The sequence below is a fragment of the Fusarium redolens genome, assembly GCF_020744475.1.
Source record: "Fusarium redolens strain MPI-CAGE-AT-0023 chromosome Unknown BKA55scaffold_16, whole genome shotgun sequence".
Taxonomy (NCBI): domain Eukaryota; kingdom Fungi; phylum Ascomycota; class Sordariomycetes; order Hypocreales; family Nectriaceae; genus Fusarium; species Fusarium redolens.
This window is the reverse complement of record NW_025763679.1, coordinates 426,793-447,952: the sequence shown is the minus strand read 5'-3', so window position 1 is coordinate 447,952 and position 21,160 is coordinate 426,793. Positions and strand designations below refer to the sequence as shown.

General features: G+C 49.5%; 8 protein-coding genes and 1 non-coding gene across 9 annotated transcripts; 7 read left to right on the top strand and 2 right to left on the bottom strand.

Annotated features, from left to right (window-relative positions):
- Window positions 1-317: 317 nt before the first annotated feature.
- BKA55DRAFT_694491 (Intradiol ring-cleavage dioxygenase) lies at window positions 318-1,430 on the top strand (the record flags this gene model as incomplete). The annotated part of the gene is made up of 5 exons (XM_046200045.1): window positions 318-604; window positions 652-890; window positions 941-1,053; window positions 1,111-1,191; window positions 1,248-1,430. 5 exons carry the CDS (start codon window positions 318-320, stop codon window positions 1,428-1,430), a joined length of 903 nt encoding a protein of 300 aa, XP_046044999.1.
- Window positions 1,431-3,147: 1,717 nt separating this feature from the next.
- Window positions 3,148-5,274, top strand: BKA55DRAFT_521057 (serine dehydratase alpha chain-domain-containing protein; the record flags this gene model as incomplete). Its single annotated transcript, XM_046188479.1, has 1 exon — window positions 3,148-5,274. One exon carries the CDS (start codon window positions 3,148-3,150, stop codon window positions 5,272-5,274), a length of 2,127 nt encoding a protein of 708 aa, XP_046044998.1.
- Window positions 5,275-5,528: 254 nt separating this feature from the next.
- Window positions 5,529-7,632, top strand: BKA55DRAFT_694489 (heterokaryon incompatibility protein-domain-containing protein; the record flags this gene model as incomplete). Its single annotated transcript, XM_046200044.1, has 2 exons — window positions 5,529-5,853; window positions 5,918-7,632. The coding sequence occupies 2 exons, from the start codon at window positions 5,529-5,531 to the stop codon at window positions 7,630-7,632; spliced, it is 2,040 nt and encodes a 679-aa protein (XP_046044997.1).
- A 942-nt stretch (window positions 7,633-8,574) lies between these two features.
- Window positions 8,575-10,160, top strand: BKA55DRAFT_521617 (uncharacterized protein; the record flags this gene model as incomplete). The annotated part of the gene is made up of 2 exons (XM_046188526.1): window positions 8,575-9,099; window positions 9,168-10,160. The coding sequence occupies 2 exons, from the start codon at window positions 8,575-8,577 to the stop codon at window positions 10,158-10,160; spliced, it is 1,518 nt and encodes a 505-aa protein (XP_046044996.1).
- Window positions 10,161-11,464: 1,304 nt separating this feature from the next.
- BKA55DRAFT_521576 (uncharacterized protein) lies at window positions 11,465-13,990 on the top strand (the record flags this gene model as incomplete). The annotated part of the gene is made up of 2 exons (XM_046188521.1): window positions 11,465-12,662; window positions 12,795-13,990. The coding sequence occupies 2 exons, from the start codon at window positions 11,465-11,467 to the stop codon at window positions 13,988-13,990; spliced, it is 2,394 nt and encodes a 797-aa protein (XP_046044995.1).
- Window positions 13,991-14,630: 640 nt separating this feature from the next.
- Window positions 14,631-16,315, bottom strand: BKA55DRAFT_520975 (major facilitator superfamily domain-containing protein; the record flags this gene model as incomplete). The annotated part of the gene is made up of 5 exons (XM_046188472.1): window positions 14,631-15,308; window positions 15,355-15,581; window positions 15,629-15,763; window positions 15,814-16,102; window positions 16,151-16,315. 5 exons carry the CDS (start codon window positions 16,313-16,315, stop codon window positions 14,631-14,633), a joined length of 1,494 nt encoding a protein of 497 aa, XP_046044994.1.
- Window positions 16,316-17,282: 967 nt separating this feature from the next.
- On the top strand, window positions 17,283-17,354 carry BKA55DRAFT_t260. The gene has a single exon. It is a non-coding gene; the product is annotated as a tRNA-Thr (tRNA).
- An 89-nt stretch (window positions 17,355-17,443) lies between these two features.
- On the bottom strand, window positions 17,444-18,939 carry BKA55DRAFT_578670 (chaperonin 10-like protein). Its single transcript, XM_046193748.1, has 3 exons — window positions 18,497-18,939; window positions 18,321-18,450; window positions 17,444-18,269 (listed from the first exon to the last, which is right to left on the bottom strand). Exons 1-3 carry the CDS (start codon window positions 18,832-18,834, stop codon window positions 17,619-17,621), a joined length of 1,119 nt encoding a protein of 372 aa, XP_046044993.1. The 5' UTR covers window positions 18,835-18,939; the 3' UTR covers window positions 17,444-17,618.
- Window positions 18,940-19,759: 820 nt separating this feature from the next.
- BKA55DRAFT_694485 (Alpha/Beta hydrolase protein) lies at window positions 19,760-20,685 on the top strand (the record flags this gene model as incomplete). Its single annotated transcript, XM_046200043.1, has 2 exons — window positions 19,760-20,132; window positions 20,207-20,685. 2 exons carry the CDS (start codon window positions 19,760-19,762, stop codon window positions 20,683-20,685), a joined length of 852 nt encoding a protein of 283 aa, XP_046044992.1.
- Between the last annotated feature and the right edge of the window lie 475 nt (window positions 20,686-21,160).

Sequence of the window (21,160 nt, the reverse complement as noted above, 5' to 3'; positions counted from 1 at the left end):
CAACATTGCCGCTTTGCCCCATGGGCCGTTGATGTTCAAAACACGCACCCGATGTGTTTTCGGGAGATGTCCTTAGCCGCTCCTTGTTGAGGCGTTGTCTGTATATCCGAATCGAACCATGCTGACTGTGAATTATGCGGGGTCAAGTCATCTGCTCGACACCATCTTTGAAACAACTCCAATGATAAGAGGGACTTCATAAGACCTATTAGAAAGTCTCTTCTTTCATTCACTTAAGCATAACCCCAATTCATCATCACAAACACTCTTCCCTTCATCACATCCACTCCATCAATACCTCACAAAACTCTATCAAAATGACACCATCAGCGACTGGCGGAAATGCCAACGGTGCTCCCAAGGAGGAGGGTCTCGGCCAGGCCTTCACACAGCAAGTCATCGATTCTTTCGGCCCCAAGACTGACCCTCGTCTTCGAGAGGTCATGGCATCTTTCATCCAGCACATGCACGACTTTGCGCGCGAGACACAGCTCACTTGCGATGAGTGGATGTCTGCAGTCAAGATGATCAACTGGGCTGGACAAATGAGCAATGACAAGAGAAATGAGGGTCAATTGATGTGCGATGTTATTGGTCTTGAGAGGTAATTCTTCCACTGCGTCTTCTAAGCTATTACTAACAATATTTCAGCCTTGTTGATGATATTACACACCGTCAAGCAGCCAAGAATGGCGTGGCAGCAACTGAAACTGCTATTCTGGGTCCTTTCTGGCGACATGATACCCCTACTCGTGAGAATGGCACCACAATCACTTTTGACACTCCCAGCGATGGTGTTGTCGCCTATCTCTACGGTACCGTGACATCAGCGACTACTGGAAAGCCTATTCCCAACGCCTCTGTCGAAGTTTGGCAAGCGTCTACCAACGGTGAGTTTATAGCCTTCAGCTACACTTTATAGATTCTAATTCCTTCATAGGACTGTACGAGCAACAGGACGAGAAGCAGGTTGAGCATAACCTTCGTGGCAAGTTCATCACCGACGACCAGGGTCGATACTCCTTCTACTGCCTACGACCTACTCCTTATCCCGTAAGCAATCCTGTCCTGTGACCATGCCAAGAACCTATAAGCTGACACTTTCTCAAGGTCCCCGATGATGGCCCTGCTGGTCAACTTCTCCACCTCCTCGACCGCCACCCTTTCCGCCCTGCCCATCTGCACTTCATGGTATGTTCACTTGGATTTCCCGAAACCAATCTCAAATCAAATCTAACATACTACAGGTCATTGCTGAAGGCCACAAGTCTGTTGTTACTCAGATCTTCGATTCTGACTCAGGATATCTCGAGAACGATAGTGTCTTCGCTGTTAAGGATGGCCTAACAGTGAAGTTCGTGCCACGAAAAGGAGATCCCAAGGCAGAGTGGGAGTTGGAGTACAACATGAGCCTTTCAAACGAGTCATAAAGCAGTAGCATATGTTTTTTTACAGTCATAGCGAATTTAATTGGGTTTCTTTGGACTATTACTCCTGGTGAATTAGTGCTACCTATAGTGATTGTTCCTGGTCCAAGTTTCGAGCATACGAATTCAATCGATTGGTATTTATAGATTACAACATCCCGGTGAGATATATCAGGCCAACACATTGAAAATGCCTAGAAAAGACAGGACTCCCATTTTTCAAATCTGATCAATGGAGGAGAAAGCGATCCATCTTCTACCCTCCTCATTCGAAGCTCAGTCTCGTACATGAGTACTCAGAACAATGTGCAGCATAAAAGGCAGAATACATTTCATTGACTAGACTCGGCAGATAGTACTCTGCTGACAGCGATATGAAACTCCACGTTAAGCCACTCAACATATCATCAAATCAGCCACGTAAACTTTCAGTCTTGTTCCCATCGGGAAGTGGCACATTTAATAACGAAACCCCATTCTATAGTTTCCCAATAGTCGTGAAACTCTCAGCTGGGAAGGTTAGGGAAACATTTCGTAATGTTGACTTGATGTTCATGGAGACCAATCGACCTGCAGAAAGCAAATTCAACTCAGAAGTAAAAAGGAAATGCACTGGACTTTTGTTTGGAAAACATGTTGTCCTTAGAATTTTATTAACTCTGTGATATTTTCTTTAATGTAGATTACGACATAGTGCTCTGCTTGCTCCATGGGAGGCTGCATCAATTGTGCCAGCAGTGTATCTTCGGCCAGAGTCGTACATTTGAAAATGCTGCACAGATTATCTTACCAAGATTATTAGGAGATATATCCCAGTAGCCCTTAGGATAATGACTAGTTTTGATCCCAAGATGAGTATGACGACAATTTTGAATATTAGTGCATGGCTTTCAGGGTGTGAAATTTAGTTGCTTTGGACATAAGAAAGCTGTTGATCCGCGGCAAGTTTTGACAATACCGGAGAAACTTAACAGCCAATCCGATCGATCAGCGAGCTTTGGTCATGTAACCTCTTTGGTAGCGCGGCTATGTCATCCTGCCTGGTGACATTGTTTGCATTTCATTACAAACAACATGTGATGTGTTTTTATGGTCATTGAGTTTGGTCGCAGCCTCCACTTTGAGAACCCTGATAAAAACTTCAGTCACACTCCATTCGAGCTCCGAAGCCATTGCAACCTCGCAATCTAAGGTTTCAATGTTTTGTTCGTTCTGTGACTTGAAAATAGGGTAGGTACCCTACGCTGTGACTAAAGTTTCAATGACTTTGTACCCCGCAATCTACCAAGTTGAGTGCAAACTATCCCCAATATTGACAAATAACGTAATGTTAATGGCGTTTTGATGCAACTAGATAATACTACCCCGGATGTTTTTGGAAGGCGTGTCACTTCGGTGAAGCAGACCGGAAGACATCGGTCTGGGGTAACAGTTGATTGGTACGTATATCCGACACGTGACCGGTTGCCGGTATGTCGTCCGACCCACCGCCGGCACCGAGTCCGGAGATAAGCGCGGCTAATCTTGATTCGCTGGGAGCAAGATATTCCGCTCCTAGATAAGGATCTCGACGCGACGTGGCCAATGGGATTGACCTTGTTGGCAATGCGCGGACCACGTTTCTTGGCTTACGATATAATAATACACCCAACACAAAAAAGGGAGACACTTTCAAGATCCGTCATTTGAAGAAACATTTTCTCACTTTTCAGAACCTGCAATGAGTCGTGCAGGGATAAGGCAGCTTTCGCTGCTTCGGGCGTCGAGACAATGTCTATCTTCCCGGTCCCTCGCTACCGTTGTAAGGGGGCCTATCGCTCGTTCGACACCGCCATCAGCAACTTTGTTGGGACGCCAGAGATGTCGACTTTTCAGCACAACACGACCACGACGAAGTGAGGATGAGCAAGATGAAGATGCGGGCTCTTACAGTGAAGCAGATCATGAACATGCTGTCATCTCCACTTTCGATCTGTTTTCTATCGGCATTGGTCCCTCATCTTCTCATACCGTTGGGCCCATGCGTGCTGGCAACATTTTTGTCAACGATTTGATCGATGCCAATTTGCTTCAAAAAGTCAACAAAATCCGCGTCGCCATCTATGGAAGTCTTGCTCTTACTGGCGAAGGCCATATGACTCCTTCAGCTTTACTCCTTGGTCTCGAAGGCGCCGACGTCGAAACAGTCGACACGGGTTACGTGCCCAGCCGCTTCGAAGAGATCAAGTCCAGCAAGAAGATTTTCCTGGCACGTGGATTGGCCGCAGATGGGTCAAAAGGCAAGGAGATTGATTTCGACTACGAGAAGGAATTCATTTGGGAATGGGGTCGAAAGCTTCCCCAGCATAGCAATGGCATGCGCTTCACTGTCTACGACAAGGATGGCTACGTCCTAGCCACAAACGACATGTTCAGTGTAGGCGGCGGTTTCGTTGTCAACGGTGCTCTTAGTATCGCACCCCAAGAAACCCTCTCCGCAAACGCCCCCGCTCAACTGGAAGTCGGAGATTCGGACACGGCAGCTCACCCGGCTGATTTGGCCGAAAACATGTACTACAAGGAAATCCGGCGCTCAGATGCCGCGGGAGATCGACGAACCGGTACCGAAGTCAAGGCCCTCGAAGAAGCTAATGAAGGTCCGACAGCTCTCCTCGGAGACTCAACTGAGCCAACCGGCCTCTCCGCCGATGTCAAGTCCGAGACCAAGGATACCAGCTCATCGCCGCATCCGCGGTATCCATTCCGAGATGCCGCTAGTCTGCTTTCACTATGTCGCAAGCACAACCTCACTATCGCGCAATTGGTGTATGAGAATGAGAAGAGTTTAGGATATACAGATGAGGACATTTACCGAAAGATCTTCAAGATTTGGGGAGTCATGGACGCTAGTATCCTAGAAAGTGTCCAAGCGCCAACGGGCTCCAAGCTTCCTGGCTCTCTCAAACTTCATCGACGAGCGCCAGCGCTCTACCGCCGATTGACTCGAGGCTTGTATCCTTCGTCTACAGCTGATACTTCAGCTGCTCAACTCGAGCACAAGTTCTCCTCGCCCGATCCGAATATCAACGAGGATGGCGCCGCCTCATCACCGAAAGCTCTCGCGGCAGCATCATCTCCTTTGGTGCCAGAGAAGTTCAAGGCCGGCGGCCTTCGGAAGCGCGGTCCGCCGCGGATACACGGTTCTCTGGATCATCCCATCGCTCCAGCTCCTTCACGCCGGACGACATTCCCTACCATGGACTATCTGTCTGTCTATGCCATTGCTGTCAACGAAACTAACGCTGGCGGCGGTCGAATCGTCACCGCTCCTACCAACGGCGCCGCAGGCATTATTCCAGCTGTCCTCAAGTACACCACAGAGTTCATCAGCGACGATCCTGAGCGAGATATCCCCACTTTCCTCCTCACTGCTGCCGCAATCGGTATGCTCTACAAGCGAGGTGCCACTATCTCAGCCGCTGAAGGAGGATGCATGGCGGAGGTCGGCGTTGCCTGCTCGATGGCCGCTGGCGCTTTCGCTGCCTGCATGGGAGCCAGCCCTGAAACAATCGAGCAAGCCGCTGAAATCGGTATCGAGCACAACCTCGGACTAACATGTGATCCCATCGGCGGACTCGTCCAAGCTCCCTGCATCGAGAGAAACGCGCTGGGCGCGACAAAAGCCATCTCCAGCGCCAACCTGGCGCTTAGCAGTGAAACAGGCACGCAGCGCGTGAGGCTGGACGACGCTATCCGGGCGATGCGACTGACGGCCAAGGGAATGAGGAACGAATTCAAGGAGACGAGTTTGAGTGGATTGGCTACGAGCGTTCACATTAATATTCCAGTCAGTGTTCCTGACTGCTAGATTTGGTTGTTTTGTAATCAGCGATAATCATCAACAAAAAAAGGGAGTCAATAGCGGCGTAGTATTGCTTTTCTAGATTAGAAGTTTCACTCTTTGGATCGTTAGCTGATTAAGAGTATCATTCTGCTTGGTGGGTATCACGTGCTAAAGGATTGATGTCCCCAATTCGTGTGGAGAATCGGTGAGATGAATCGTCACCTTGATTATTCTCAATTCATCGCGGATCTCATAAAGACCACCAGAGCACTCCAAACATGGCTCACGAACCTTGCCCATGTTGTTTCAATTTCGATCCTGACTTCGTAGCACCACGTTCCAACAATGATGTCAGAGTTGACTCAAAAGAGCTCGTAGTATTGGTACTTCGAGACATCGTACAGTTCGAGAGCGCGGCGAGTTCAGGTTGTGACTGTTGCTCATTCATTGTCAAGACTCTCACAATTTCGGGCCTGTTGGGGGTTGAGAATCAGATGGGAATTCAGCTCTATCTTCGACTTCCAATTGGACAAGGAAATCCAGAGATACTATTCGGCGATCCTGAGCGCTCGCAAATGTTCTTACAATTTTACACTGACTATGGTATGAACTGTCTAAACATTTGAAAAACCCAAACCCATGGGGCCGTACTAACAAACATATCCAGCTCAAGGAGAGACGTGGAAACGCGTTCAACCGTTACCAGATATCTGTGATGACCATTTATCACGCGAAGGCTTAAGCTTCGTCAACGCTTGTTTCTATAATTGTATTAAGGATCATAAGCTCTGCAAGCAAGACAACTCTACTTTACCAACCCGCATTTTAGATATTGGCAGCAATGGAGATGAAAAAATTCGTCTTGTTGAAACAGGGGATCTCAAACCTGAGAAATATGTAGCCCTCAGCTACTGCTGGGGTAGAAACCCATTCATCAAAGCCTTGACCGAGAACCTGGAGAATATGAAGTCCGGGATTGTACTTGAGGAACTCCCAGCAGCTTACACTGACGCAATCGCACTGACGCGAGAGCTCGGAGTAAGATATCTATGGATAGATGCGCTCTGCATCGTCCAAGATTCACAAGCCGACTGGGAAAGAGAATGCTCCATGATGGCCGATACATACGCCAACGCTTTCTTGACTATCGCAGCCTCGTCGTCAACATCTGTGACGAGTCACTTTTTACGACCTCAGCTCAAGCCACCACCACGAGCATCTCATGACCAGTGCGCGATCTACAGCGAATCAATGAGAGACGAAAAGGGGCCTTCAATTTTGTTGAAAGTAAGGCTTATGCAAGCAACCGGTGCTCATTGGATGTGGAGACCATCTCACAGTACGGATCAACAGCCGCTCGTGGAACCTCTCACTCAACGAGGCTGGACTTTGCAGGAGAAGATTCTATCAACACGGCTACTGTCTATATCCGCGATGGAGATGGCATGGACGTGCAAAGAGGCAATATTCTGCGAATGCGGGTCCAAGCTGAATCACCAACGTGAATTTGGGGGAACACCATTGAGTCAAATATCGCGGCGTGGTGAGGCCTTCAATTTCTGGCACAAAGTCATCGAGAATTACTCCAAGAGAAACCTCACGCAGCCCGGCGATAAGCTTCCAGCGATATCTGCTATAGCCGCTATAGTCCAGAAGAAGATCGGGTCAGATTACGTGGCTGGTCTATGGACAGATAACATCGATCTGGATCTGTTGTGGCGGAGACCATCAGCCAGTAGGATCCAAGCTGCCAACTCATCTTACATCGCCCCGAGTTTCAGTTGGGCTTCAATTACGGGAGAGGTCGATTACCTGTGTTTTAGAAACGGAAAATGGCCATATGAGAAGGCGGCTACTGCGCTGGAGGTCAATGCAGTAACAGGCACTGAGGCGCCACTTGGAAGAGTCATCAGCAGCAAGATGATAATCAACGGGCCAATGGTGATGGGGTATCTTGAGAGTCGGGGCCCATATGATTGGTACGCGGTGCGTCTTGGGCGGGCTCGTCTGTGGTTTTCCGCCGATACGAGCCTGTCGACAATTGTAGACAGCACTGAAGTTTCAGTGTGCAGAAGAAGCCGTGAGTACAACGGAAGCGATGTTGCAGAGGAGCTGAAGCGACTAAACCGAAAGCGGAATTCTGGGGATACACACCACCTGACCGAGCCCACCACGGGTAATTCAGCGATTCGATGTTGGGTGCTGAGACTTGGAGCATTTCCGTTCGGGGATAAGGGGCAAAGAGATCACGAGTGGCTAGTGCTGGGACGGTCAGCGACACAGCCCGAGTTCTTTGAGAGGATCGGTCTAGGGTCGTTGAAGGATAGTCAAGAGGCGGAGGTTTTTGAGTTGGAAACGATAACGACAGTTACCATAGTTTAAGTTGGTTAATGCAAGCCTCACCTTTACTAGTTGAGCTGATACATATGGACCAGGTAGCTGGCGATCATCAACCGCCACGGCGTACGGATACAGTACGTGATAGTTATCACGATTGTGGGTCATTGCATTGATTAGTGTACCCTTGCATGCATGGACAGGGGAGGCTGTAGGAGGAAAAGGAGCGAATTGCCAAGCAAGGGCGATGATGGATGGTGGGCCAGAATTGATTGAATCATCGACCTAGTCAGCCACCGGCTTACATTCCCCAAATTATTAGAGCTGAGACTAAGGTGACGCCACTGAAACGAAAAGGGTAGATAGAAGAGAGGGACAAAGAAGATGAGTGAGTGAGTGAGTGTGTTCTTTGCGTTTGCGTATGTGCTCCGTAATGAGATAATTACAGGGGCCAAAAACATGATGACACTGAGCAAACAGCTGGAGATTACCTAGACCCATGCTATAGTGAGAACCAACAACATTTCGGTCTGGTCTGGTCTGGTCTGATCTGGCCTAAACTCATGTCTCAGTGCAAATCGTGCGGGGTCAGAGAGCGAATGTGTAACATCTTGAGAGTTTGTCATTGGCTGTATCGCGAATACGTTTGCTTTTTGATCAAAATCTGGTTCTGTCTAGGTTGACATGGGCTTCTACTGTAGTGCAGTCAACCGTACTGCGCTTTCACGGGCCTGTTCTGTTCTGTTTGTAGGTATTGAGATGTGATGACTCTTTAATCACTCTTTGCGTTGGTCGGTTACACATAATTTCTCTCGCCATTTTCCCCTGCAAGAAAAACTCTATTGTCCCCCCAACTTTTTTAGTTTTTTCTCTTCTGCACTTTTGTTTCCATTCTGCATTGGCCTTTGTTTTTATTCTCTGGCGTGTCTCGGTTCTTTTTATCCACTTTTTCTTTTAGAGTTCTCCTTTTTTAGCGCACCGCCAGCCATGGAAGCTGACTCTCGGACCCAATCAGCTGGATTTGCCTGGCTTGAACAGGTCCAGGCCTTAGTGAAGGCCGATAGAGACAGTTGGCCCGTCAAGCAAGATCTGGTTCAACCTCGTCTTCTCGGAGAATTGGAGGCAAAATTCGAAACAGCCTTTCAAGAACGTCAAGCGATCGACAAGGACGACGAGGACGGCAAGGCCCAGCGCCAAGCAAAGGAAGACGAGTTGGATGCTCTCGCGACTGAGTTAAGACCGCTTAGGACGGACTGGGACCGCACGTGCAGGGATGCTAATGTGGCGTACCACCGCGAAGACGAGATGAAAGCAAATTCTCTCATCAACAACATCTTCAACCTTTATAAAGAATTCGACCTCCCCGTCAACGGCAACATGGGCGTCGACACATCAGCCCTAGGTCTCACTGGAGATTCACCAGATGCTGATCCGGACACACCGCCCAGGTCGCGAATGAGAATGAAGAGGGGAGGGGCGGTGCTCACCCCGGATCGCAATGGAGTTTTTGAGGTCCGACTCGATTAGCCATCGCTTGCTTACGCGCCCATCGTCCCATTTTGCTAACCATCATTTTACAGTCAGAGACGCGTAAGAGGAAGCGAGGCAGTAACTCGCGCACTCCTCAGAAGCGGCTGCGCATTGAAGGTACAAGAAATTCCATACATTTCAATGCCGTCTACCAAAACAGACGCGCTGCCAAGAAGCACACCATTATCCGGATCCCTGAGGACCCAGTGCGCCCGGCCAAGTTTTACATCTTGCGATGTGAGGATCACGACATCCATTTCGACGACAGTCCGCTACAGGCGGGTTTGGCGCATTTGTCAGAAAAGCATCAGCATCAGAACCCTTCATTCGAAACTGTTGTTGAGCACTTTGGCTATGAGGTTATCTGTTGCGACGATGAAAAACTCATTCAAAACAACAAAGCCGCCAAGGAAGCATTTGAAAGAGGTGAAAGAGGAGCGAGAGACTCCATCCGCGTTCGAACTGATTCGCCTTCACCTGAGAGACCACGCAAGAGCACCAGCAACGCCGTGAAAAAGAGCAGGTCAAGGCGGTCAAGGCGGTCAAGGCGCAAGACCCAAGACTCCATCGATCCTCACGACTTGGTTCCTGGAGATGTCTACATCATCTACTGGTCCGCGTCGAGACAGTGGTATGCTGGTTTGTATATTCCTCTGCAAGATCCCGAATCCGTTGGAATAGACGAATCGCTCGAGGCGATGGGTTTACTTAGCAACATACCGCCTTGTTATGAGTACGACAGCTCCAGCAAGTCATTTTCCTGGGCAGAGGGCTATGAAGATGGAGGACCAGACGCTTCAGAGCAACACTTCCCGTTCATGTTTTTTGAGGGACTTGATTTTCCTGACCTGAGCCATGTTGCTTGGATTCCTATCGGCGAAATCCAGCGGTGGGATGAGGACAAGGCGTTGATGATTGAGCATAGCGGCCAGGCTTTTGAATATCTCAAGCAGCGGCAGGCGGCTGAGCAGCCAAAGCGGTTTGGTCCAGATGAAGAGATTCCAGACTCAGCTGATGACAGTAAGTATACTAACTGCGTATGAGGTGAAGTTTCTGACATAGCCTTTCTATAGACTCAACGATGGATTTTGCGCCTCGGTCACCAGTTGCAGAATCTTCGACAGATTTCCAACCTGCTCAGAACGCTGAGACTGTTACACCTAACACAGCCCCAGAAGCGGATGCTGCTGATCAGGCCGAAGAAGCAGACGTGACTGGGCAGACTGAAGAAACGCAGAAGGACACCGAACTAGAACCTGAAGAAACGCAGGACACTCAACTAGAGCCCGAAGAAGTACAGGAAAACACCGAACTGGTACCTAAAGAAGTGCAGACCAACACCCATCCGGAACCCGAAGAAGCGCAGAAGGACACCGGACTGGAAGCCGAAGAAGTGCAGAAGGATATCCAAATGGAAGTTGAAGAAGCGCAGGACGCTGGACTAGAACCTGAGAAAGCCGCCGAGCCACCCTTGCAACCCGATACAGTCGAAGACGAAGACATCGTCATGGGTTCGCAGGAAAACCCTACCGAAAGCGCTACTCAACAGCCAACCGCGGACAGCGAGGATATTGTGATGGAAACTCCGGAAGATGCGACCCAGGAACCTCTACAGCAGAACGACTCTCAGTCTGATGGGGATGATCAGGAAATTATTCTTGATACTCAAGAAGATCCAGCCGAGAACGTCTCGTCCCCAAAGGAGCCGGAAGAAGTCAGCACTGAACGAGAAGAGGAAAGCTGGCCTCACGAAGCAAGAGAAGAACGTCTATCCAGTGCCGACTTGGAGGACCTCCTACTCGAAGGCGAGGACTTGGAGTTGCAGTTTTCACAGTCTGAACAGAGGGAACTCGATCAAGACCCGACACCTACACCTGCCCTTGAGACAATCAGTCTTTCTCGAGCAGCAAATGACGTCGTCAGCGCGAAACAGGAACAAAGTTCGTCAACCTCGCCTGCACTCTCGAGAACAAGTCTTGCCCAAGCGGAAAATAACTCTGATGATGAGACACGGGAGGATAGTCAGCCTCAGCGGTCTTCTGTCGCCACGGAATCTTCTCACGATGAAACTCCACAGCCACGCCTTTCTTACGCCGATATGGGTCGAGCTTCTTCCTTGTCAGAGGGCCTGTCAAGCGATGTGGTTGATTCACGGCCGCAGATTCAACCTGCTTCGAGACGGGCTCGATCAGGGACACCGAATCATAACGCACTCGCTGCGCAGTCACGAATGTCATCGCTATCACAATCGCCTGTTGTATCTCGTCCACCCGCAATGTCGCCGCCTGCGACAATACCGTTCTCATCGGCATTGCCGCCAATATCGACGGCTTTACAGCTGCCAATGATGTCGCAGTCTCCAACTACTTCTCAGCCATCAGTACCACGATCACCAACACGGCAACGCCCGTCTACAGGGTTACAGCACCCGGTCTCATCGTGGCCACTGGATAATTCATGGGCATCGACGACACCACAGCGATCAGGAGCATCACAATCTTCGGCTCTAGCGCGTCGACCCGCACCATCTCAGCCTCCAGTAACCAGGTCTCCGACATCATCCCGCCCCCCTTCATCTCAACCATCGACTTCGGAGCCCCCGCTCCATGCCCCAACAGCGCAAGAGCGGCCCGCAGCGCAAGTAGTAATGTCTCCTGGACCTGCTGTGTCTAACAGCGAACAGCCAAACAACGCACGGCCGACTTCGCAGACATCGCAGATCCTGGCACCTCCCCGCCCCTCACCGGTAGGGAATCCCCCGCCAGAAGATGCTCAGACACGCTCTGAAGTCTTGAGACATCCTCATGCAGCTCAGCCCAAAGCATCTTCACAGGCCTTGGTCAACAGTCTCCAACCTAGCGAACCTCCACATGCGACAAAGCCCAAGGCATCATCCAACCCTTCAGTTGATATTGTTTTGCTCAACCATCAAGCAGTCAGTGAAGCGCGGTCACAGCCCATGACATCTGGACAGCAAGCAGCGACGAACAGTCCTACACAAATGCCAGAAGCTCATCAAAGACATTCAGAAACGCCGCCCGTTACGTCTCCTGCCAGACCTGAAGTTCCAGCTCCGCGCCGCCCGCTCCCTCGGGAGAGACCGTCACCTAGACCGCCAGCTTCACCAGCAAAGAGCTACGGAACCCCCCAGGCCATGCCGTCACAAAACCAGGCTCTCAGTGCTACTTCCCAACATCCCTCTTTTGCCGAGAACACTCCAGCAGCTCAGCCAGAGCGACCAGAACAGATACTCTTTCGTCAGCCACCTGCCAGATATGTTTCTCGACCTACTTCCCCGGCAACCCAAAACTCACCCCGCTTGCCGCCTATGGTTGTTCCCGAGCCCGCTTCGCAACTGGATGGACACTATCTCCCCAATACCATGTTAGCGCAACAACAGGCTGCCTTTTCGATGTGTCGACCTGGTTCTGCTGGACGTACTGGGCCACAGCCAGTGCCTTCTCCTAGTCACGCCGTGGCGGAAGCCCACCGACCTGGTTCTGCATCCCAAGGGCACATTGGATCACAGGCTATGCCTTCTCCTCGTCAGTCTGCTATGTCTATATCGCGACCTGGCTCTGCATTGCAAGGGAACGTTGCATCACAGCCATACGCGTCACCACGACAAGCTTCAAATGAAGTCCCTCGTCCTTCTTCGGCTTACTCAGGTCATCCAGAATCACAGCCAATGCATTCTCCTCATCAAGCAGCGACCGGAATTCAGCCATCACAGTCTGGTTTTCAAGGGCATCCTGCTTCACAGCTGATGCACTCTCCTCGACAAGTTCCTAGGGAAATCCCTCACCCTGCTTCAGCCTATCAAGGGCATCCAAATCATCGTCCTGTTTCATCACCGCGGGGTCCCTATGCTGTTCCAGTGCGGCCGCCGGGACCGCCTCACCATTCTTTCAGTCACTTTTCGCATCAAAGCCATGAGATGCAGGGACAGGGCTATATTCCCCAGCGTCATTGTCCACCAACAGGGACCGCCTCACCGCAATTTCCGGGAATAGAAAACCAATTGCCACCCATACGGTTATCAAACATCTCTCGTCCTCGATCTGGAGCCCAGACAGCTCCAAACATGATCTCACCGCCGCAGACCGCCGTGGGGGGCCTTCCAGGACATTATATGGGACATCAACAGCCTGCGCCGCATATCATGCAATCGCCGCGCCTATCTGCGGCCGAAATCTCTCGACCGCGCACGACAAGCAACATGAACCCTCCCCTTTCCACGATGTCACCAATCCTAGGACACACAGAACCGCGTAGGCCAAACTCAAGCTACGCCCAAAGTATACCTTTTCACGCACCCTTGCCCACAATGCTGCCAACTTATTCGAACACAAGCTACCAGTCCTCGGCACCATCTGCACATCAATACGCCCAACCTAACCCTTCTCAAGCTCACTCTCGAAGACATTCCGAAAGCGCTTGCCAACCCCAACTACAGCAGTATGCACTCGCAGGCAGCCCGCAGATATCAAACTCTACACCAAGGTCCTATCAGCCGCCTGAGCTCGATCAGGGTCTGAGACGTAATCCGGCTCTGGACCCCTTCCTCCCTGAGCTCTCTCCCAATGTTCGTAAGGCATTTCTGGAGCAAGTTCGAACAGACAGACCTGATATTATTCCCAGCGATTTTCTCAACATCGAAAACAGATATCGATGCCCTTTTTGCAAAGAAACGACTCTGGAACCAACAGAGTTTATCGATCACCTCAAGATGAGCTGTCCAATGCTGAAGGAGAAGTATAAGCAGGACAAGCATGAGAATGTCTTTGAAGCGAATCGAACCAAGCGAGCCAAGCAAACTAAGAGAAAGAGTCAGACTGCCCAGGCAAAGAAGAATGCTCGAGTTCGTAGTTGATTTGTTTATTATTGATGTGATTGTCGTACTCGATATCACTTTGCGAGTCTGGAAGGGGTGTCATGGAAATTTGCTGAAGCATCTCATCGCTTTTAATTAGTTCAGCCGCGAGCCAGTATGTGTATTTCTAGTTATTCAAAAGGCATATCCTTCATCCGAGGCTCTGGGCTAGCTTTGAGAGGCGTATGAAAAAAGACTTATGGAAGTCTCGAATGAAGTCCGGCGAAGACTTGACACCAGTCTTATGGATCAACAGTTAACATAAGTACTCTAGAGTTGGCAATTTATCATGTATTAGTTCTCATAACACAATCGTCCCTGCCATCGTGACTACGTTTTCATCAATCAGTGATTTACCGCAGTGCTACTCATCCCACAAAGGAAACCATGCTCCTGGTTATTACGCGTCTAGACTCTCATGGATACACTTGGTTATCACCGGAATGAAATAGGGAGTGAAAGCTTTCCTAGTCACTCGTCATCCGAAAGCCAATGCTGTCATTTTGAGTACAGGAGATTTTGCTAGGATATTCTATTATAAACACTAATTGGCTAGAGATAAGTCATTGTGTCCCATGATTTGGCGTCCCAACATCGCACATCATCGTCACACGAGATGCAGTCACATCATTCACCGCCTTCACTTCTCGTCTGTTTTTGCGATATTCACTTCTCCGCCCTCAATACCAACAGCGTCGAAGCCCATTTGCGCAGTATCGTATCCATTGGCTTGGAGGTATTCGCGGAACTTTTGATCTTCAACAGTGATGGTGTCTTGGCCAACGTGGGGGATACAGAAGAATACGATGAGGGCTGAGAGGATGCAGAGACTCGATGAGACCCAAAAGGGATATTGGGCAGACTCAGTTTTGTTTCCTCCAGCGGCTTGGATGTAGGGGAACACATAGGTACCGACAAACGCACCAATCTTGCCAACCGCAGCGGCGATACCATAGTATCGGCCACGGACACCAGTGGCACAAGTCTTTGCAGCGAGAAGACCGATGTTGTTTCCGGGACCAAGTTCACCAAGGGCTTGGAAGATTCCGAAGACGACAGCAAAAGCCGCGATTTGGGTGGAAATCTTGTCGTAGACACCGGCCATGATAAAACCGACAATGGCTTGGAGAGTAACACCGAGGATGAGGGTGTACCGAGGGCCGATCCAGTCACTGACAAATGCACCGATAAGAGTACCCGGCAGATAAAACATGTTGATGACAGTGTTCCAGCCAAACACTGTGGTTAGGTTTGCGCCGTCGCCGTAGATACCGGCAAGAATCGAGGAGGAGTAGATACCGAAGGCGTAGGAGGAGAACTTGTCACGTAAGCAGATGATAAACCGAAGTGCCTTGGAAACTTACATTGTAGAGGAACCAAACCAGACTGACGCAGAGGAGTCGGAACCAGTAGTAGCGCAGAACCAGCGAGTATGGTGTTTGGCGTCTCATCGACTCCTTGGCGAACTCCTCAGGCTCCTTGAGTCGAAGTCGAAGTACGAACAGGACAAGAGGGAAGACGACTCCGATGCCGAGACTGGTTCTCCAGATGGTGCTGTAGTGGCCGTTATGGCATGCGGCGGCAACAACGTCTGATGAAAGTTAGCCACAGCCGGATTAAGCTTGGGGTTTGACATACAAGGCACGAAAGCGCCAATAACGAAGCCAAAGTCAATCATTGAGTTTGTGAAGAGAATGAACCAACGGTTTCGGGTCCCCTTCTTCATCTGACCACTGGACTCGGCGCATCCAACGCTACCAGCTGGATATTCACCTTTGAAGCATTAGTATCACACCATCACTCAAGAGCAGAGAAATTCCTACCTCCAATACCGATACCAACGAAGAATCGCCAGGCAGTCAACATGTTGAACATTCCGACTGCCTGGCCATGCCAGTAGGATCCAGCTGCCAGAGCAGTGAAAATGATGAGAATGACAGTTGAGACCATGAGCGTATTGGTTCGCGACCAATGATCAGCGAGGAAACCAAAGACAAGTTGGCCGACGACTGTTCCAGCGAAGGCGATGTCAGACACGTATTTGAAAGCATTCGAGTTGGCATAGACATCTCCGTATTGTCGTTTCAAGGTGGTGTTGACGGAACCAATGACCTACTCACGTTAGAAAATGAAGCATAGGATAGTCACAGCAGCTCTCACGTTGTTGATGTAGCCATCTGAGAAGAGACCAGCACCGCAAGCAAACACTGGGAGGGCAGTCTCAATCCAAGGCCTTTGAGGGATGTCGTCTTGAGGTATGTGCACTTCATCATGAGGGGCTTCATCAGAGGCATCACCCTCATGTTTCTTCCCAAACCCCAGCATCGTGGATGCACAAGGGTGTATTGATCACAGATGATAAGGTTTTGTTGTCGTGGGTAAGAGTGCACGCCTAGTCACTGTTATAAGAGGGGGGAGCAAAAGCCAAGGTCACGTTCAGATCGACAAAAACGCCAAAGTTTGGTGATGCCTCGGGTAAGAAACAAACAAACAAACGAGAAATTGACTCGGTGTCACAGGATTTCTAGAATTTAAGAGAAAACAGGGGGGACAATCGTGGTGGATCAACGGCTTCTTATCCAGGAGATAAGGTCTGGCGTCTGTGGAACAAAAACTGGGCACCGAGTGATTGATCCAAGTTGTTTTGAGAAGCTGGTAATGTTGCACCAACGAATCATTACGTACACGAGACACAAGAGTCGAATATCATAGGAGAGAGAGTCCGGAGGTAACCGAAACGGACGGCACTCGGCGCGTTGGGCCAATTGACTTTGATGATGCACATGAATCCTTTGGTGTCGATTTATTGCCGAGTTTGGTCATCGGTGGCGCCAACCGCGTTCTCTGCTCGGCTCAAAATTGCCGATGGGCCTGTCAGAGCGTCCACTAGCACTGATATGTCAGGTGAATACGAATATGCTCTATCACCAGTCAATACCACTCAGTAGCTGTGATGAGACCCAATATTAATAAGGGGAGATTTCACCTGGGGGAGGGTCACGGATGGCTGGGGAAGAGGAGAACCGTCGTGGAGTTAGTGGCAAGCCAATCTTGATCAAGAAAGTCGTATCTCTGTAAAACATGATTGACATTCAGTAAGCGGGGATCAATCAATATTGCTGATCAAATACTGCAAGGGTTAATGCATCATGCATGTGATTGTTGGTGATGAAAGATTTGGACACACGACCAATTGCTGTAACAAGATTTGATGACAGGCACTAATGCAGCTAGCCAGGGGTAATGTGGTGTATAAGCCTCAGATCTAACTCTGATGCCATCCAATGGAACAGCCTCTATAGCTCAGTGGTAGAGCGTTGCACTTGTAATGCAAAGGTCCATCGTTCAATCCGGTGTGGAGGCATTTCTTTATCTTTTGCCATTTTGAGTAAATTGCAATGATCACATCAATTCATTCATTCTCTTTTCACTCATCTCGTATTTAACAATAGACCTTTCGACAAGTTTTTGACGATTCTCAGCTTATGCAACATCTTCGAAGTAATTAGAACAAAGTTTAAGTTTACAGCCACAATGCGCCGAGAGAGTACCTAATAACTCTAATTCATGCGAGGCGCATATAATGTCTCATCTATCTATCTAATGCCTCCATACTCTAATGCATATCTTACAGGGTATACACCAGCTTTCCTCCAGAAACCTTATTCGCTCTCAATTCATCCAAGCCCTTCAGAATACCCTCAAACCCACTCCCGCCGCGGTTGACAAATGTCTGAGGAGCCTTCAGCTTGCCTTCCTCAAGCAGCTGTCGGCTGATCTCCCAGAACTTTTTAGCAAACTCAAACTCATCAGGCTGAGCAGGTGTCTCTTGTCCCTTAAAGAATCGCTCACCAAAGATGGAGTACATGAGCGTTACATAAGGTCCATCCACCTTGGGGTTCACGTCGAGCAACTGCTGCTTATCAACTTGCAGGAGGGTAGCGTATTTGCCTCCCTCGGTACTGATAGCTCCAGCGCTAATGGCGACGCCTTGGGCGGTACAGTCCCAAGCGAGCTTGAGGGTGTTGTTGGTGTACTTGCGGATCTCCTCGGCGACGTTGGCCGACTTGTAATCGAATACAGCCTCGGCTCCGAGGGACTTGAGGTAGTCAAAGTTATGAGGTGAAGCAGTTGTAATAACCCTCAGTCCTGAGAGCTTGGCGAGCTGGATACCGTAAATACCAGTTGCAGTACTGCCGCCATAGATGAGGATAAACTCATCGCTCTTCTTGCCCTCGGTGGGTAGAGGCAGTCCCAGTGTCTTGTAAAGTCCTTGGCCCTGCATTGGTGATCAGCATTTATGGCTTATACTCGTCAGATCAACACTCACCACGGTGGCAATAGAGATACCGAGAGTTGCAGCCTCCTCGTCAGTAACATTGTCGGGGGTCTTAATCTGTACATCTCCCTTCGCTACAATGTACTCGGCAAAGCCACCATTCTCGAGCTGAGTCGCATCACTTGATATGGTTAGATGTTTTAACGTAACGATGCTCGAATACTGACGCTCCATGGACTACACCGCTGATTCGGTCGCCCTTCTTGAAAGACTTGGTGACCTTGGGGCCAACTTCCTCGACGATACCAGCGTAGTCACATCCGATTCTAGAACCAGGTTGAGTGAGGCCAAAGTCGATGTGCTTCCAGTCAGTAGGGTTGAGGCCAACGGCATTGACCTTGACGAGAATATAGTCATCTCGAAGCTTGGGCTTGGGGACCTCCTGGATGGTGGCCTTGCCCTTCTCGACGTATACAATAGCCTTGGTAGTCATGATGTCGGTTTCTGTTGTTGTCAAAGCTGCGGCCCTCTGAGTAAATGATAAGACCTGCTTGATGAATATCATGAAGATAAAGAAGCTATTGAGAACATTTATACCGCTAAATGGCGTTATGATAGTGGAACTTACAATGGTTAGTATGCGTCATTGATTGGCTGCTTAACGCTATCCCCACGGAACGCCGATTACCAATGTATCCTAGCTTGATAATCTGCGTGGACAACGCCGAATTTCGGAATATCTTCTAATCAGTAGTAGGTGAATAATCAACTCCGAAGGACTAATGATATCATGGTGGCATGCAAGTATGGCACTCTTATGTAATAAATCCGAGGGCGATGTGTAAGCATGCTTCCCTACGACCGTGATTAATCTGACTTGGTAGCAATTGCGAAACAAGCGACAAATCTTCTCAAGCTGGTCTTGCCGTCCACATCTTTCTCCGAGCTTGTCAATTGTCCACGTTACCATCAAACGCTTCTTCCTTCTTCCCCTCATCCTCCTGGAGCCAACCTGGCAAGAAAGCCAAATGCCAGCTGCGCCAAGCATTCCACATCACTGATGGTTACATAAGTATCCATACAATGAATCGCTGTTTTGGAAGGATCGAATCCTGCATCAAGAAGTGCTTCTCTCATGTACTTTTCAATGAAAGCCATACCATGAAGCAGCATTGGAAGCGTGCTAATTCTCAACCCTTATACGCGCCATTGAGCATGCTTGATTGCTTCGGTATGCGAGATGTAATTCCAAGCTGAGACCATGCCAATACATCCAGGTCTTAGATTTCGGATGGCTCCCTTCAGGCTAGGTCTCGCACCATCCAAGGATTGAGTGAAGTGGTTGTCAGGGAACTCAAGTGACTGAACACAGGGTGAGTAAGTCAGCTGGCAAAATCAAGTAAAAGCATTGCTTACACTCTCTTTCTTGCAACAGCACATTTTTCGCCAAGACATTTTGTAAACACTGATATCAAATTTACCATAACAGAATGGACGCCTCACCAGAACTCTTCGCCCAGCTTACCAACAGATTGCGTATCTGTTACCAAACCTTCGGCGACCCGTCAGACCCTGCGATCATACTCGTGCCAGGCAATGCGGATTCCATGATAGTATGGGCAGAAGGTCTTATCGAAAAGCTTCAATCTTCCGAAGATGGTAAGAAATACTTCGTGATCCGCTTTGATCCAAGAGACACGGGCCTGTCGACTGAGTTTCCTGTGCCGGGCGGATACTCAATCGGAGATATGGCAGGCGATATGGAAGGACTCGCAGACCACTTGAACCTCAATGATCCCTCAAAAGGCTTCCATATTGTTGGTCTGAGCAAGGGAGGACCGGTCGCCTACACGGTCGCTGCGCGTAGACCCCAGCAAGTTAGAAGCCTGTCGCTTCTGTACACGTCTCCCGGCGTGAGTCCTGAGCTTCAATCAAAGGAGGCCTTGATCTCGGATTCCAACCTATGCTGGCCGGCTTCGGAGATCAGAGGGAAACGGCCATCAAAAATGGAATGACCGTTTATGACGCGCTCACAACGCAGCCTGACGCAGAAGAGAGAAAGGAGGTGGAGAAGGCGGTGAGACGTCTGGTGGAACGGGATATCAAGGGTGGCACATTGTACAGCAAAGCTCCGAATCACGGCGCCGCGTCGTACGAAAAGGATGGCTGGCCAGGGGTTGATACGCTCAAGATGATCAAATGTCCGAGCACGGTTGTGCAAGCAGGCAAGGACCAGATCTTTGGGGAGATTCACGGAGAGGCCTTGGCGAAAGCGATACCCGGTGATGTTGAGTATGTGCTATGGGAGGATGTTGGACATGAGATGCCACGACGCATCTGGGGCAGAATGGCCAAGGTGCTGCAGAAGAATTGGGAGAGGGGTCAAAGCGCATATGTTGTTGGTGATGCGGAATAAAGTGATAGGTTACTGGAAAAAATTATCTTCTTGTGTTACTGCCCAATGAGGGGGAAGTGAAACAGGAGGACCAACAGACCTTAATATTGTTCTTTTGCGTCCGATGCCCCTGTCTATGCACCTACCAACAGAACAATCAAGCCGCAATCTGATAATTGTGAAACATAACAGGCCATTCATAGTATGGCCGGTCGTATTTCCATGACAAGTGTTATTTCCTCCAGTCGAAACACATGAATCAGTGTTAGGCGCTCCACATGATGCGGTCGGTCATTGTGACCTGTCCAACATCTAATGCAGCCAATTGCCCGGAAGCCGTGATGATTCACGGGCTATGAATCATAATCCTGGATATCCATCCGTTTTCATGTGAGTTTGTCAGTGTCTGAACAGTAGTATAAAGGAGGGAGACAGGGACCTTCTCAACCAAACTGAACTATACCTCTCAACATACCTCCAGCAACTTTCGCCAACT

Bases quoted from the DNA above. Each gene is read 5' to 3' on its own strand.
- BKA55DRAFT_578670 (XM_046193748.1), bottom strand. From the start codon at position 18,834: ATGATATTCATCAAGCAGGTCTTATCATTTACTCAGAGGGCCGCAGCT. The intron at 18,451-18,496 runs GTCAGTATTCGA...AACCATATCAAG, and splicing joins AGCGGTGTAGTCCATGGAGC to TGATGCGACTCAGCTCGAGA. The intron at 18,270-18,320 runs GTGAGTGTTGAT...TCACCAATGCAG, and splicing joins GTATCTCTATTGCCACCGTG to GGCCAAGGACTTTACAAGAC.